Source organism: Saccostrea cucullata, unplaced genomic scaffold, assembly GCF_032062105.1.
Source record: "Saccostrea cucullata isolate Sc308-1 unplaced genomic scaffold, CSIRO_AGI_Scuc_v1 ctg23, whole genome shotgun sequence".
NCBI lineage: Eukaryota > Metazoa > Mollusca > Bivalvia > Ostreida > Ostreidae > Saccostrea > Saccostrea cuccullata.
Genome location: NW_026932470.1, coordinates 107,943 through 126,518, shown reverse-complemented (window position 1 = coordinate 126,518; position 18,576 = coordinate 107,943). Strand labels below are relative to the sequence as shown.

Here is an 18,576-nt window from a genome sequence, read left to right as displayed (position 1 = left end):
TCCTTTTAACACCATTTTCAGCTGTACTGTGTCCGCACTGGCCGATGTTGATTGTGTAAAAATACAATTATAATTCTGTCTCTAAGCAACCGAAGAAACATTTTCCAATATTATACTTTCATGTAAATTAGTGAAATCTGATTGGTCGAGAAACATTTGTTAAAAAACACTATGACCCGCTGAATAATGAAGCTACGATCTCCAGCGTAGCAACAGTCAACAGTGCTTGACGACGGGTGATATTCCAAAAAATAGCGACTGCGCAGAATTTATGCGCGCACGGTTCACTGTTATATGTATTTGTATAAAACATTCAGTAATAAAAATATAATAAATATTGCATGTAGTTGAGTGTATCATTGACAATGGTTTTCTTTGGATGAAAATTTTCAATGTTACACTCAATTACATGCAATATTTATACACATGTATATTGCTTTATTTTAGATGCTTGTTTGTTACAGCAACAACATTTTAGAAAGACAGCAGTTGTTATCTCAAATACTTTGAAATAATATAGGGAAATTACAATGACCATTTGAAGAAATATAGTATTATTTAAAATGCTTCTATCTCAAATTAGTCCATCAAAATAATAGCTGTGCTAAGATTTGCAATTATATAAAGAAATAATGCAGTCATTATTAAATACAGAAAAAATCTGTCAAAAAGACTATAAAGAATATCGTCGTTCAAAAAATTTGATAAAGAAAAGCAAAGCGGACAAAACAGCTCAACTCTGATCCCAAAAGTTCACTTTAGTCTAATGCTTGGATGGGCTAACCCATCGTCTCAAGCCACGGTCCGGAGTCCGCAATATTGCTCTCTCCTTCATCGTCTCAAGCCACGGTCCGGAGTCCGCAATATTGCTCTCTCCTACCTGGCCAGAATGGGAGAGGAACGTACATCTTGGCCGTGGATTGCAACGATGAATGGGAGAGGATCGTACATCTTGGCCGTGGTTTGCGACGACGGGGCTAACCATAGGTACCAAGATCCGTGTGTGGAAACATACACTTCAAAATAATAATAATGCTACATTGCTTCGTATAAAATTTACAATGAGTTGTGAGCAAATGTATCTTAAGCGGGTATAAAAAGTTCATTGTAATCAAGTGTGGTGGTTGAGTACTGCTGTATGAAACAGGAAGACAACACCAAATCCCAGTGTTTAAGAGTTTGAAGTTTGATTTTTTGAAGAAGTTCAGGAAGACGGAAGATCAAGACGGAAGATATTGATTTTTCGTTTAGATTTATATTTGGGCGTGGACGCTATTTGTTGTACTATTTTGTGTTGCCTTGATTCATTGTGAATAAATTTTATCTGTCGTGCATAATTTAACGTGTTCTATTGGGAAAAATTACATAATGCTCTTAAATGTTATATGGCTCTGATAAAAACCTTTAACAAATAAATTCTATAAATTTTAATTTAAGCGAAAAAAAAATATAGCACACCCGGTGTCAAAAACCCCCTGAGATTATTTATCGTGATTCGTAGAGCTTGTCAGCAAATACAGTCTATCATTAATTCAAATGCTGACTGGCGTTTTTATACTAATTGTTAAGCCATTATTTACACATGCACTGATTTTCCGTTATTTCTCAATCATGACAAGGAACACATGAGGGATGTATCATGTGTCGGGTCGGCAGAGGATGCTCACTTCCCCATGGCTCCTAATCCCATTTCTGATGTTTGAGAGGTCCCCATTTTCTTTACTCCTGATTCGTATTGACTGAATGAACTTTTGAACTTGATATATAGCATCTTCATGTCAGACGAAACGTTAACAAATGAAACTGTTAAGAGGTTAGAAGTGAGAAATACTAAGTTCGTTGTGTGTATTAAAATATCAGCATAAGTAGGTGAATACTTAAAACAATTCCAAACACAAAAGAGTAGATGAATGACATAAAATGCAATAATTACAGTTGCTTATAAGCACACGCACTAACATTTCAGATATTGGAAGAATATCTTCCATATTTTCTTATTCACAGATTCCTTGACAAAATGTAAGAAAATTCGTAAAATCTTATTCAGGCTACAAGAAGCCCGTGTTCCTTGAGAAAGTTTCTGATCCGCGCCTCTCGCTGTATGCGGCTCACGCGGATCTGTTGAGGCGGAACATGTAGCGACTCCAGCTTCTCTATAGTACTCGACACATCCTTGTATTTTTTAGAAACATACACAGGACACAATAGTTTTTCAAGACGATTGTATCTAGGGTCAGAGGTCAATGGTGGCAGACGGTTGCCAGGGTGGATGGAGGTGGATTTCAATTTGCACCACGGAATCAGAGAAGACATCGGTAAACTCTTCGACTTCGATCTTTCCCGATGAATGCTGGGTAATCGGTCTAAAGTTGGAGTTCTGCTTATTTGGCGACTCACGTCTTTCGTTGGTTCTCGACTAAAATGTGGCTCTGTTTGAAAGACACTAGTGAACTGCACCATTTTGCCTCTCGATGACGGATGTCCAGTGTTTTCTTTAGACAATTTCGGCTCTTCAGCTGCATCGTCAAATTTTGAGACAAGCGTCTCGAGCCTGTCCTTTTCCTCCTTTGTTACTGCTTTAGATGTCAGTCCCATCGCGTTGAACTCGTTTCTGGAGGAGTCTTCCCTGGTTAGGAGGGACCGCTCAGTGACCGTCCATCCGCGGGACACGACACTCCGGTCCGCCAGTCTCCGCCGTATCGCGCTGGACTTCCGTTTCTGGTTCTCTATGAACATGAGTCGCTCATTTTCGTACCTGGACAGGTAGGTTAGTCGCTTCCTCCCCAACTCATACAGCGAGTCCTCCAATCTCCTCTCCTCCACGAAGTGAGTAGGAGGAAGCCCCGGGGGTCGGGTATTGCTGACGTTGTACAGGTTTCCTCCGTGCATCCATTCTTTTATTTGAGTAGCCCTCTTCTTCCTCCGGAACACAGCATTATTTATCCGTTCTCTCCGACGTTTCTCCTCCCCCTTCATCTTAGGTCGACCTCTGTTAATGTCTGTGTAATGGTACTCTCCGGTGTCATGTTAGCACTCCTCTAGTGGAAACAATGTGTCAGTGTATTCTTTAAATGTGTTGACGTACTAAGATTTCAATGCATGCAGCAAAGACGATTTAATTGCTTTGTGTTTTATTTATGAAAAAGGCACATCAGATATGGCTAGCTCAACGGATACGAATCAATCCTGTTAAAAGACGTTAAGTTTGACATGTTGGTCGATGCATCAGTTGAAGAACTTTATAAAAATGGAGGCAACACTTGGACCCCAGATCTTGAGATGGTCTTCACATGCCAGTAGTTGTGCATTATTACCTCAAAGAGCACAAATCTTTGTCATTCTTATCCATCAAAGTAGCCTGGCTTATTCAATTTACACAGGCTTAATTTTTATTACCCTATTACCTATAGCAGTTTCACACTTCCGAAAATACAAATGTATTAAAGAATACTATTGTTTTAAAACACTGACGACCAAAGAGAGAAAAGGTTGCAGTGATTTAAAAAAGGTATACGATTGAAAGAAAATAAAGATTTGAGAAAATCAGTAAGATCTAAATTTACAAGCCTGACTACAGGTTTGGTGAGGGGTGGGGTGCGTAATAGGTCTGTGAGCGAGAGACCCCCTCTCTGTCCTGATTTAGATTAATCTTTTAATTAATTAAAATATAGCAGCACTACTTATAACACGTAACCAAAATGATATCTTTGCAAATGTTTTACATTTCTATTTTCCGGATCCGACGGACTGTTCACGAATTAAAAGAATTTCGCATAGATTTAAAAAAAATATTATTTTAAAGCGTTGTAAATGTTAATGAACAAAAATCAATGCAAATCTATTCTTTTATAACCTTGAATTTCGTGACGCAAATATTCAAGTTGTTCAGTACAAAACTATAGTCTCTCTGGAAGAAACCGCGAAAAATAATTTAAATATTTCAGATCTGTGGAATGATCATGATTCCCTGACTATAATCTGTTTGGATTGCAGTGGGTTTAAATGCATATTTGTGATCTGATCTTGGAATGGTAACCCAGGGCTATCAGACGTGGTGCTCAGACAACAGATTGCGGGGAAGATACCAGACAACAGGATTAGGTCACCAAGATTCGATTCGGCGGGGTATCTTTTCGATTTAAGCATTTTAGCCTGTAAATGAAGGTATCCAATATTTCAATACCTATTAAATAGATATTATCACATTACAAGAAAAAAATGAAATAGGAGAAGTCCAAAGCCTCTGTTTTGTAGATTTAGAAAACCGCTGAGATTGACCTTGGGATTGATCATATAACGGAACCAGCAATATTACACGTACCACTTACTTCCCTAAGATTTGTAAACTTCTTTATCTCAGCTCTCCAAATAGAAAGATATAAGGTTTCATTCTCTCGGATTGTTCAGATGGCTTATAAAGCCTGTTACAAGACGAGAGTGTTCGATTGATCGTTCAGCTACTTGAGAAGTGAGAACAGCGGATTGAAGGCTCTCTAATACTCATATACATTGTACTTGATGTTCGTTAGCTGAGACCATATCAATTTACAGCTGAAGGAGCTTTATAATAGACAAGGCATTAACCTGTCTATACATGGGTTAGAAGACGTGAAGTAATCGACAAATTGAAAGTAATGGGAGGGTGAAGTATTTAAGTATCATGGAAGAAAATTTTACGCTAGTTTTTTTTTTATTAGAAAGTTGCACATGTACATACACTAAAACCGTGCAGATACATGTATTATTAGTTCAATTTTTAAAGGGTTTTCGGTTCACTCTGCCTCCTGGAGTCCACCGAAAAATCTTTTTCGATCGAAAATGTACTCATTCACAACTAATAATCACATATCGGTCTCCTGAAAGGGCATCGTCTCCAATACCCAGGTGAATGACAAGCTATTTATAAGTTGAACTGGCTTCATCTCAGTCTTTTTTTTATAAATATGAAAATCGAAACATTACCATGGTGTCCCCAAAAGACCATTCGCAAAAATGTAACAAATTTTTTCAAAGTGCGTAATTTTTCAAAGTGCGTTGTAACAACGCTATCGTAACTTAATAACGCACCACTTTGTGCACATTGCGTTTTAATGGACGCATTAGCGCATTGTCACTTCATGCTAGTGCATTGTTCCTAACATACTGTAAAATTTATGCAAATGGGACACCATAAGAAGGTGCTGATGACTGAGATTGGGGAAAACTTGTAATTCAACAACCCAAATTCTTTTTTTTTTTTACAACATACCTATCTTTTTTTCTTTTTTTTTTTTTGATTTAGAAGAAAAATTGTCGATAATGTTATTTTTTAATCACTGAAACCCTGCTTTTTATAAAATCACATATATAATCATTCAATAAAATCGTCTGACCATAACATAATTACGCATTGGAAATTATATATAAAAACTGACATTATGACATTTTATAAATGTGTCAAGAAGACAGCTATATTTTATGAGTGCACTTTTTGACCGTCACGACGGTTGACTGACGCCGTCCCCAGACCTCTGGAAACCGAATACCTCCCCACAGCTTCAGGTGGCCTAATACCCGAGGTCTTATAATTAAAACAGCTGATGTCATTCATAAGAAGACATTTAATTTTGATACAGAATTTAAATACCCAATCTTATGGATCAATTCTCTAAAGATATTAGGATACGCAGTTTAATTTTCATGAATTCTATATAAAAGTTAATAGATGTTCATGGCTAAACAATGGTATTACCCCTTGACTATTATGTGTGAAATTATCTTGGCATTACTAGAAGCAACAGTTAGAATCTTACCAAATCTTGCCATATTTTGATATGTTTTTTTCCTTTTACATGTACTGCTACCGACAATCCAAAATAGAGAAGTCAGCAGATGGCTGTTTTCTCCAGAATGTTTTTAAGATCTGATGAAACTTTTTGTCCATTTAAAAATTTATAGACATTTCCAAAAAAATCAAGCTGAAATGACATGAATAAAATCAGAGTATAATAATGTTAAAGTTAAGACGTGTTAGAACGATATGCAAGTCCTTCGAGTGACCCACATAATTGCAAAGAGACACAGACCTGCCTACCCTTCCGCTTTTGGCGTAATTCTTCCGCTTTTTACCACAAAATTACGCTATTACGCCACTGATATTAATTTTACGCTCTTGATATTTTGGTTTAAATCCATTATGAACTTCTAAATTTAGAGTCAAAGTACGACCTGCTGAAATGAAATGAAAAGTTCTAGTAAAAGTATTTAATAGAGGACCAGTTCGATAACTAACGTAATGTTTCTAGTAGTTACATGTACACCGATATTGCGAAGATTCGGAAGAACACGAGAAGGCACTACTTATGTTAACGATTAAATGATATTGCAATAAGTACACCCATTTCTATGCTCAATTTAGTTCATTTTAACATTGCTTTGAACAAGATAGAGAAATGTGAGTGTAAAAAAAAAAATAAAATACAGTGTTATTACATGTATGTACGAGTTGAGTAAACATGCAAACGCAAGCTTTCAATTAAGTGATTTGATACAAATTGACAAATGCTTCATTAAGGGGTGTGCGGTTGATTTGAGTTTAATATAGGAAACTGGTATTTTACAACACTTTTTTGCCAATAGATGATTCGAAAAAGAAAAGATTATGCCAGCTTTGTTTAGTAATATACAATTTCGGTGATTTGAGAGAAAATAAAGTATTATACATTGTAGTAAAACAACAAAATAGGAAAACATGATTGATTACGCTTTTACCTCTGAAATTCCACCGAAAAAAATCTGAAATTACACCCTTGCAATGAAAAGGGTAGACAGGTCTGGAGACAAATCGCCATCTAGAGATAAAAAAAGCTAAGGTAATCCTCAAAGAATCAAAATACTCAGTATTGCCAATCAAGAGTAGCAAAAATTAAATAATAAATTTCATATGCATATATATACCCGAATCATAGATGAAGATAAACAATAATTAAAAATCCATTGTAACAATACAAGTTGGGAGAAGAGTTAATAGAAACACAGAAAACATTTGGAGTGAAACCAAGCGCCATGGAGTAGTAAGCATCCCCTGTCGGCAGGCCAAACCCGTCGTGCATGTGCTTACGATTGAAAAACGGTGACATACGCAGCCAATAAAGGCTTACACTTTGTACTGAAACGTCAGTCCACATTCATCTTAATTATATTGTATTGTTAACAAAGGAATTGATTCGATAATAGATTTGACAGAATATCCATGTGTCATCAACTTTTTTGTCAATAGCATGCCTTGTGTTAGAAATTAATTGCAAGTAGCGCATACTCTGTTGTATTAAAATCGAATTAACTGAGAGAAATAAACTCCATATTCAGATTATAATGGTATATTGTTGCATAAATAAGAATAGTTGATCATAGGAAATATGAAGTCATCACGTTTATCATAAAAGTTTTTGGTTAGTTTATCATTTTTTCCCCTAAAATATACGACAAAGAAACAGATTTGTAAAAGCCCCTGGTATTTTTTATTTCCAGCACTAAGGGATATCCCGAATAATGACGATTCAGCCATTTAATTTTATTTTTATTCCGAAGTAATAATTTGACATATTATTTTTCAAAATAACAAGAACTACAAATTATTAAAGTACCAAAAATCCAGAAGAAAGTGCACGGTACATTTTGATATTCCTTACTTAGATGGATGCACAGTTTTCAAACGATATCAGTAACAAAGAAACTTTATTGTATTTAATCCTGAAACCAGCTTAAGCCAACTTCTTTCATAAAGGCTTGGATCTTTTCCTCCCATTTAGGTTTTGCTTCCTTGGCATTTTTAGGAGGTTTATGAAGCGATTCAATGCTGTTCACTATGTCTGTAACATTTGTTTTGATGTGTTTATCATACTTAGATGATAGCGCCCTCTCCAAGAAGGCGTAGCGTGGATCGCCCGTCACACTCGGGCATTTCCCGCCATATTTGCTGAGTTTGTTGCGCCTAGACCAGGGGGTGTCCTCATCCCTCTTAAAGGAGGATATTGAGTTCGTGGCGCTGTACACGCTGGATGCCATGGTGTTCTCCCGGCTGATTCCAAGTCTCGGGGGTTCACTAACGACAGTTCGGCTATCTCTGCTCCTCTGTTTATTATCGAGGGCTTGAGGGAAGAACTGAACAGTTTTGGCTCGATGTGGCGGCAATGGACGATGTAAGTTTTGTTGAGTGTTGTTATGGACAAACTCCTTTGGACTTCTGTATTCGGTCTTTTTGGAGACCACACTTGCGACATCGCTGCGTTCGTTTACTGAATGTCGGGAAGAAGTTGTACTTGGTCTTCCGTACGACATGATTGGTTCACTCATGGTGGAGTACGAACGCAGATGTTTGGCACCCGCTTCCTTGCGTTTCCTGTTTTCTAGAAATTTTTGCTTTTCATGAGAGAAATGTGAAAGAAACTTGTAACGTTCGACTCCTAAGTCAATCAGCCGCGCTTTGAGCATGCGAACCTCTGTCACTGTGTCGTCGTTTTTGCCCGACATCCGGGTATTTCCTTGATTGAGGTCCAATGTGAGATCCTTCACCATCCATTCCTCAATGTCTTTCATGACGTGCTTTTTCTTCGCCTTCAGTCGCGAAGCTGAATTTGTTGGCTTTGGCGGATGCATTTTATAGTCGAAATCCTATCACCTCATTAAAATTTATATCCTTCAGGTAGTTGCACCTTATAAATTAATTCCAGTAAATCTTTGTCATATTTGGATCCGACGTCTTTTAATTTGCTTCATTTTAAAATTCTGCATAAATTACCATCCGTGATTCGTAAATTAAAGTGTTTCATTTGAAGTTCATTTCAAAGACAATTTACAGCGATTTTTCAAATAATATATGTCCAACTTGAAAATTTAGAAAAACAACCCATTTGGCAGAATTTTCCCATCACAACTGACAGACTTAATCTATCTCATCAAAAACATTTATTTCAATATCTGAATTTTAATTGGGAATGAATTATTGGACCGATATCATCGACGTGATCAAATATTGCCTTTATCTGTAGCGGTCGATCACAATAAATTTGATAGTTCATTTAATACCGTGTAACAAAGACAAAGGATGAACCGGATTGTACCAATACGCTTCTAACAACGATTTCAAGATTATAGAATTTTAACCTGAAATGCATTACAGCGCATCCGTTAAAATGTTTACCAGGCGGCTTTTCAAATAGAGCGATTGAAATTTTCAGATAACAATTGTAACATTTGTTAATGATTATGCCGTCAGATAAAGTATAAACCCTATAAATTAAATATCAGTACATGGTTATACATGTATATGGGAAAAAGGATGAGCAATATAAAAGTATAGATCCAAGTGTATTCCGAAAAAAATGATTTATTTTGCTTGAGTAAAAAATATTCATGTATAGTCTGTAAATTGAATAGGAACTGGGAGCGAAAGATAGTTATTTCGCGAGTAATTGCAGATTTTCTTGATATTTAGACGATTATATAATTGAAAATACGAAGGATTTTTATTTTGAATTTTTTGGTAAAGTGTACATAGAAAGTAGTAAGAGAAAAAAAGATATAAGTCGATATATGGTTTTCAGTTAACTGTGATTTTGAATAACACGACTTCTTATTTTTTTTCTTTCTGACTCGTGATTTTCGGCCTGGAAATAAGATTCGTCAAATTTAAGAGGACTTCAATTACAAAGCTTAGTTTCCTGGGAATAGGAGGGGGGTTTAATTCATTTCTGGAATTTTGCATTGCATTTACGACAATTTTTTATTTTCATTGCCGACATTTATTCATTTTCTTACTTTTCCAGAATTTTATAGGCACCTTTTCGGTATTATGATTAACAAAATAATATCAATTATATTTTTGGCGCTAAATCTATTTATTTAAAAAGTTCCGTTTAGTTAAGTGACCGTGTGCTCTATTCAGTTGATTTTGTTATATCTATTTTTTGATCAAGCAAATCTTGTACAATGTAAATTATACTAAATTGTAGATAATAAAATAAATATGTCATAACTGGTTATTGTGAAGGATTTTGAGTGGCCAATTCGATAACTTTAAAATAATTCATTTAAAATGTTTACCATGCCTCGGCATCGATTTGAACAATGTATGTTGTCATATAAATCCGGATTTTTGCAATAAGGCTCTTTAGAATTTAACAGGTTTATTTTTTCATTCTTTTACAGTCCATTTTTATATATATCTTTACTGAAATTCATTGCAAAAAGTATGGGAAAATAAAACCACGGAAGTGATTATATTTTTTTTACTTTTGTTTTACTGTAATAGATAAAACGACTACAATCAAAAAGTGAAGAAACACAAGAAGCTATGATTTAAAAATCCCACTTTCTCCAGATTTTGGGCACTTTGAGCAAAATATAGTAACACTGTTATGGCAGTTTCCTCTTGTGTTTTACAATGCATTTGGATTACTTTTTAGTAACTCCAGATTAAAAACCTTCATATGACGTCCGTGTACGTATTCCGGTGCTGATCAATAAAACGTTGATCGTGCCAATTTAAATAACTAATTAATCATTCGGGTTTAATTAGATGATAGGAAATTCTATGAAGTTATATATATTTCTCGAAAAAAAAATATACTCCCTCTAATTATTAAATAAACTTGCACCTTTAGAATTCAACAAATCCGTATTCAGAAAATCAGGATCATACCAGCTATTTTATCGAGGAAACTTCGTTTAATTTATTCCAAAGTGAAAAAAGTAATTTAAAGTTAATGTATATGCATTTAGAACAGTTTTAAAATACAGGTACATTACTTCTTCTTGGAAAGAGTCACCTTAAGTGAATTAAGATCGTCAACATCTCTCCTCAGAGATTAGCAACTGCAGGTGTCGATACAAATCGAATTCTTGAGCTGGATTACGGGCAATATAAAATGTAAAACATTTAACTGAAACAAAATCTATTGACACAAAATCTTATGATTAGCCCCCGGTACTTGTAAAGCATTGCACAGTGCCTGACGGTGTCTGTATCACTGACGTGAGCGGCCTAACAGCTCATTTATATTTTGTATTGTGTTTTAAATGGATGATTAGATAAGGTTTGAAGTCGCTGATATAAGTAATATGTAGACAAGCAGGGTATCGAAAGTATGGGACCAATTCAAAGACAAGTTGCTAGGTTCGCTGTGTTCAACTCCAATGCACATGCATAATTTAAAACCCCCTGTCAATAAGTAATTATTGGACCCGAACAGTAATTCATAAATCCGATAACCCCGGCTTACCGTAGAGGAGGTAGACTCTTAACAACTTAATTCATATACCCATTAAACATTGTGTTAAGATAAAATGAAAACTGATTAGCGCCTTGGAATCTTCGCTGCATTGGCCTATTGTCTGTCTCAAGGTGTGGAAACGTGCGGTTGTCTGTCTGTCCGTTTGGTTGGGTTTCCATACAGCTCACAATACGGTGAAACCAGACCAAAAGAAAACGTGTATCTGAATCAAGCTTTATAAATCATTCTCAGACTTTGTAAAAAATGGCGAACAAGGATTCCGACAATTCGGACAGTGCCAGTAGCGTGGATCTTCCCGCCATTAGTGGACTGAACAAGAACAGCGCCCACCCCGAGGAATGGACCCTCCCCCACGAGTGGAGCATGGAGAAAAGAGAGTTATTTGAGGTCAGTTAAGGACACCATGCTGGATTATGTACATGTTGATTATGTTCCAAATGTATTTCATTCTGTGATATTACTCAGAAATTGAATTATTACCTTTATTTGGTTTTAAAATATAAGATAAACTATATAGACAACCGTTATATTTGTGTATCAATATAACCTGATTAAGTTATCAATACCAATGAACAGGTCAGATTAATTATTGAAACAAAGAAGTTGGTTAATTACAAGTGGGTTGAAAAGAAATATTTTAATAACATTTTGCATTTTCATGTTTCACACTACTAAGTATTGCAAACAGGGTATGCATAACAAATTTGTGCAGTATATTTATACGATATTGATTTTCTGTGTTTGACTCTATACCTCTGTGTTTTATTCTGCTGGGTAACATAGAAAGTTTCTTTAAAGCAATAAATAATGCAGAGGTAGCGTCTATGATAACCTTCAAATCGTTGTTGATTTTTATTTATATAGCATACTTTTGCAAATTTTTCTTTTAGTCATTCGATGTGAAATTTTCGATATGCAAATATAATTTATTTTACTAACTTTTTAAATTTCAGAACTGGAAAATGGATGTCCAGAATCAAATAGCAAATCTGGCTTCTTCCCTGGTGTGTACAAGGTTTCATTCTTCTGATGTGGCCTTTTCTTTTCTATTTTCTGATCTATTTATCTCACAATATTTTATATACATTGTATATATATTTCAGGAAAAATCTCTGGCAGAATACCCAAACCCTGATGCTGGGGATTATTTTAATTACGAGGATGAGAAGCTGAAAGCCGAGTTTGAGAAACAACAGAGACTTTACGCCAGATTTGCGGGTGATACTCTAAACTACGGACTCAGTAGAAACCCGGAAAAAGCATACCCGGATAAATACTGACACGTGATTAAGTGAGTGTGAGAGAGACCCCGCGATCTGAACCCCCGGTCCTTGCCACTATTATAGGATCCCTGAGAACATTTGGATTGTTATACGCATCGTAAATCTGTTGTGTCCATTGTAATTAGGCTATTAAACACATTCTTATCCTTATTTTTTGTATTAATTAATTAATTTATTTATTTTGAAAGACATTTTTTTTTTCATTTTTATTGCCGAACATGCTTTGTTTACTGTATTTAGTGCTTAAAATCAGTATAATATAAGCAGTGATTCTCAACTTGTCAGCCAATTTTTTATTATTACCGGGTACATGTATGTCCCTGGATTGAAAGATCCCGGGGGTATATTGTTTTTGTACTGTCTGTCTCTTTGTCTCTGTCTGTTGTCAACTTTATCCTAGCCATAACTATTGAGTGGGTAGTGCTATGGCTTTCATATCTCACAAGTTTGTTTCTTGTGACAAGACGGTTTTGGACAAATCATTTTACTTTTATAACTTGAAATTTTTTGTGAACAACATTTTTTATGTACATTTACTGAGTTTGAACATTTTTAACCATGTTTGTTTGTTTCGATTCTCTTTTGTGAATTTTCTGTTATGAAATTGGAAACATATACTTTTTACCATTGGGAATGGGGCCTTATACAGGCCCCCTACGGCCCCCAAGAATCCTGAGACCTTTCCATGGCTACCACCAAATTTGACCTCTTTACCTTGGAGTTTGACCTACTTAAAAAAACACCACACCTTAATATTTTTTTTAAAAATAAATTCAAAGAGTTTTTTTCTTTTTGATTTGCAAAGATATTTCATTGACATATTACTTTCAGTCAATCAGTTTTTGGAGAATGCTTTTTAGGTTTTTTGTGAATAACATTTTTATGTACATTTTACTGAGTTTGAACATTTTTTAACATTTTAACAGTTAAAATTAGGGCTTTCATATTTCACAGATGTATTCCTTGTAACAAGACCTTCCTTTGAGTACCAACAATTTTGATGACCTTTTGACCTTGACCTTTGGAGTTTGACATGCATTTGAGAGAATTCAACCCTTGCCATAAGCTGTCATACGGGGACATCAGCGTTTCACAAACACATCTTGTTATTTATGCTGTAAGCTTGTTGTGTAAATGAAATTTAAGAAACAGGACATTATGGCCCAAAAAATCAACTTTCTCTCAGAACCGAAGATATACATTGTAAAACAAAACAAGATGTTAATGAAAACAATTATTCCCCCGTATTGTAGCTTATGGTGTAGGTTAAATGTTCTAAAAACATATTATGCAATGGGTTTGAATCCCACTTTGGGACGTGGAGACAGGTCCTTTGGATGAGACCGTATAGACCGAGGTCCCGTGTTGCAGTACGTAATAAATCCCTCACTGCTCAATGGCCCTGAGTGTCAAGTATAGAACAAAATTTGCAGCTCTCCACCGGCAAGTGGTGACATCTTCATAAGAGTGAAAAATTCTCGAGAGGGAAGTTAAACAACATTTAATCAATCTAAAATGCATCAACCTTCAATATGAAGAGATGAAAAAATGTTGGTATCAAAACAAAGGACTTATCTTAAGGTATCAACCTATGAAATATGTAAGCCGTAACACCAATCATTGAAAAGTTATAGTAAAGCTTGTGATTAAAATTTTTCAAACTTTCACGGTCAATGTCCAAATCATAGAGGGTCTTGTCCCAAACGTTTACATTGTTATATAGGAAAGCTATAAAACTTCGACCAATCTAAAATTTTGCCGACAAATAGATAGTTAGACAGACTGCAGACCTTTATACCCCCGATTTTTCGATAGAAAGGTAACATTCCTTATATACAAAAGTAACAAAACATATAGTGATTACGTAATATCAAAAACAGTATGTTACAGGCCCCTGTGCATTAGACGTATGTTTTGTCCCTGCTCACCAAATACATATTTAATCGTTGTTAGAGAAATTTTCCCTGGAGATAAATGGTTTTTGTCATATTCTAAAAATGAAATAAACCTAACATTTTCAGCTTTATTCGGTGCAATTTTTTAAATGTCAGAAACATTTTTTCATTATTTATGATGGGATCTTCGTCATTTTATGCAATGCTTTTCAAGTATCTATATAAACAAACAGGAAGTATTGATTTCTGGAGCTTTATTAATCATTGCAAGATGTAACAAACCCGTTCTCTTCTATACAAGTACATGTATTTAACAAAGTCACATAGAACTCTGAAAATAGGCGAGGGCCTAATCGAGCTTTTGTAACGTCCCACGTGTCGTTCTAAACACTATTACGCAATCACAATGTCTGCAAATCGTTTATTACTCCAGTTATGTGGAGCAAAAATATGATTATTGAACAGAATCTAAGGAATACAGTCCTCGCTGTCTCAGTCCTGCAGAGGAAAATTCATTATTTTAGTTTTGTACATAAGATAAATTAGGCCTACGTCATCGATCACAGGAAAAGAAAATTATGTTTGAATATACTGCGCATTCGTTTGCAGACTTACATCATTTATTAACCAACAAACATATATTGATAAATTTCGAATCAGTATCTATTCCTTTTATAAATCAAATGGGAAAATAACGAACAATGACCATTCTGAAAAGTCCATTTGAAAATACAAATTACGAGTAGAGACAACACAGACCTCTGAAAACGGAGCTGGGATCAGGTGCCATGGCGAAGTAAGCATCCCCTGTCAGCCGACCTTACCCATCACGTGACTATTATCATGATCGGATAAACGGAAAAGTCCGTAAATAATTCAGTGAAAAATAAGTCCTAACAATTTGTATTAAATACGTCAGTCGTTCGACTTAACCATAGGCGCTTGGACTTAACGACAGACTGTATTTGAAAACAATGTCATTACATCATGCCATCATCCATAGAATTTGCAAATGGTCACTTTTGTTGAAGCCCTTGAATCAACAACTTATTATGTTCCCCAAACGAAGTTGGGGAACATATTGTTTTTACTCTGTTTCTTATTAAGGTCTTCCGTCTTCACGGAAGACCTTATAGTTATTGCTCTGTTTCTTATTATTATTATTATTATTATTTTTCTGACACGATTTCTCGACAACTACTGGATAGAATAACATGAAATTTTCAGGAAAGATGTGTTGTAAGATACTCTTGAAAGTTCCAAGACAGTTTTTGGAAATTCCTCTCTGGTGCCAAGTTTTGGACCATTTTCCTGATTTTAAAACGACATTTTGTCCACGATTAAACTCAAAAACGGTAAAAGATATCAATGTGAAACTTTCAGAGTTTATAGATGATGATCAATACTTTCCAGGACGCAACTTTTCGTTCGTCGTCAGTACTTCCTGTCGCTACCGGAAGCCAATTCAAAAAGTCCAAATTTTCAACTTTCTTTGTTTTTCAATATTTTTCATTTATTTTTGGGATATTTATAGAGACACTTCTATTGATGCTTACTATATAAGTTGTTTTAATATTGGTTAATCTGAACTCTAGATATTAATATTTGAAAATCTGAAGCGGGCCCAAGATGGCGGCTGTCTCTGTCAACTCCGCCATTTCGCGAGTAGGGGCTTATGGAGGCAGCTGAGCGTTTGATTAAACCATTCTGACATAAGGATACATGAAATGCAAAAAACTACTTGGACTCTCACGTAGTAGTACGTTGCAATTCAGTGTCAATCTTAAAAAACTTAATTTACGTTTCACTGCTTTAGTGTTACTGGGCTAGATAGGATATGTAATGTGTACAATGTGTTAAATAAACTTTCCTAACGCCGAAATAAAATAAAGGTGATAAGAATGTTTTATTTAATTAATTTCATTGAATGCTCCTCTTTAATAGATCAGTAAAGGTGCGAATATTTACGCGTGGCGTTTGACACGAAATTATGAATAGTGGCCCGCCTTTTATGATTCTTAGACAGGTGAACTGTTTCAAAAGTATACACAAGTATATTTAAAGCAGTATTCCCAATAGCTAAATGGTTCGCGCGTTGGGGAAAAAAAGAGAAAAAAAAGGCGCATTCACGTTGGCGACCTGGATTCACTCCTCCTTGTGATCAAAATTTTTAATCACTTTTTAGTTCGATTTTACAAGTTTTTTTTTTCCTGAATCGGACGGAAGACCTCTCGTTGCTCGCAACGAGATCGTATCTAGTTATTATTATTTTTCTTCTTCCTGGGCACTTTTTTGTCCGCGAATGATCTCGTAAACTACACATCCAACTAAGGTGAAATGTTTTTAGGGTCAGTAGACATGTTATGTAGATTTGCGGAATCAAGGTCATTTTGCACGCACGTGCTTGCAAGAGCGCGCACGTGCAACACGTGAATGACCAAAATAATGTATATTGCCGTAACTTTTCTAATTTTTTGATGAAATGTTTTGAAACTCATAATGTAAGGATGTATTAGTAGCATAAACAAGATGACGTGGTCAAAATGGCAAGATCTCACGCGCATGCACGTGCGCTACGCTCTGATTGGCTGAAACTAAAGTCTCAATATCTTTCTTGTTTTTTGATGAAATCCTTTGAAATTTTGAACATAGCCATGCATAAGGATATCCTACAAATTGACATATAGCAATTATCATGAAATCACGTGCATGCACGTGCGCTGCAATCTGATTGGCTGAAATTTTATATAGCTATAACTCCCTTGGTTTTCAACCAAACAGGATGGGATTTGGAACATAGATATATATATATAATGGACTTCTACAAGAAGGTATGGTCACCATGCACATGCATACACGTGCGTGTACTAATGCTGCAATCTGATTGGCTGAAACTTTAAACAGTTATAACTCCCTTGGTTTTCAATCAAACAGGTTGGGATTTGGAACAAAGATATATATAATGGACTTCTGTAAGAAGGTAAAGTCACCCTGCACATACATACACGTGCGTGTACGTGCGCTGCAATCTGATTGGCTGAAACTTTAAACAGCTATAACTCCCTTGGTTTTCAACCAAACGGGGTGGGATTTAGAACATAGATAGATGTAATGGACTTCTACAAGAAGGTGTGGTCACCATGCTCATGTATGCACGTGCGTGTACGTGAAATGGGTAAAATCAAAAATGCACTTGTGCTTTTTTATACTTTTGGATTAAATACTTTAATATTTAGCATATTGAAATATATAGATTGTGCAGAGAATATGATATGGTCATTACGCACATACATTAACATGCGCAAGTGTGCAATGATAAAATTTGAATGAACATAGTACACTTCTGTGTAAACGTTGTTAAAGTCTCAAATGCATAAAGTTTGTCTTATTTAATTACGCTTACAGGGAATATGACTATAATAGGGAGTTGGGGAGCGTTTGGGGAACATCTGTAACGGTCCCCGTTACAATTAGCACTAGTTTGATAGTAGTCTACTTCATTTAGAAATTAGTCGTGCGAAGAGCATGTTCTTGCGTATTTTTATGACGTTTTGGAATCTAGGTACGATAATTCAAATAAGTTGTTATGATTATCAAATTTGAAAAATATTCCCAAACTAGAAATTCCTCGACAAAAAAGGAAATTATCACCAATCGGAAATATGAAAATAAAAATATTTCGAACAAAAATTATTTTGAAGAATTTTCTCCCTAGAAAGGCAACTATTACAGTAAAGGTCACTCCAAATTGCGATTGTCATACATGTAATGAGCCAAATAAACAAAGACATTGTTACCTGCTTTGACAACTGGGAAAAGTTTTATTTTCGTAATACTCTCGGGTAGAATAGTTACTATTCTATTGGTTATCTATATGCCATATATAAAACTAAGAAAGATTATTTATAAAATACGAGTTTTATTGTTTATGATTTGGGGCGAACATTTCCCCGAATGAAATGTTGTATTGTTTCAGCTTTCTGATTAAATGAAAACAAAATGTACTTTAAGTCTTTAACATAAACTACCATACCTTCAAAATATGTGTAAGAAAATTAAAAATAACAAAAATAATGTTATATTTCCTCACAGCAAAATACGAGGGTTGATCCAAAAGTTCGTGGA

At 35.3% G+C, this 18,576-nt stretch overlaps 2 protein-coding genes across 2 annotated transcripts; one reads left to right on the top strand and one right to left on the bottom strand.

Moving 5' to 3' along the window:
- Window positions 1–7,545: 7,545 nt before the first annotated feature.
- On the bottom strand, window positions 7,546–8,924 carry LOC134235215 (uncharacterized). The gene has a single exon (XM_062717352.1). The coding sequence runs from the start codon at window positions 8,635–8,637 to the stop codon at window positions 7,726–7,728; it is 912 nt and encodes a 303-aa protein (XP_062573336.1). The 5' UTR covers window positions 8,638–8,924; the 3' UTR covers window positions 7,546–7,725.
- A 2,338-nt stretch (window positions 8,925–11,262) lies between these two features.
- Window positions 11,263–12,706, top strand: LOC134235185 (uncharacterized). The gene is made up of 3 exons (XM_062717297.1): window positions 11,263–11,660; window positions 12,227–12,277; window positions 12,377–12,706. Exons 1-3 carry the CDS (start codon window positions 11,517–11,519, stop codon window positions 12,551–12,553), a joined length of 372 nt encoding a protein of 123 aa, XP_062573281.1. The 5' UTR covers window positions 11,263–11,516; the 3' UTR covers window positions 12,554–12,706.
- The last annotated feature ends 5,870 nt before the right edge of the window (window positions 12,707–18,576 follow it).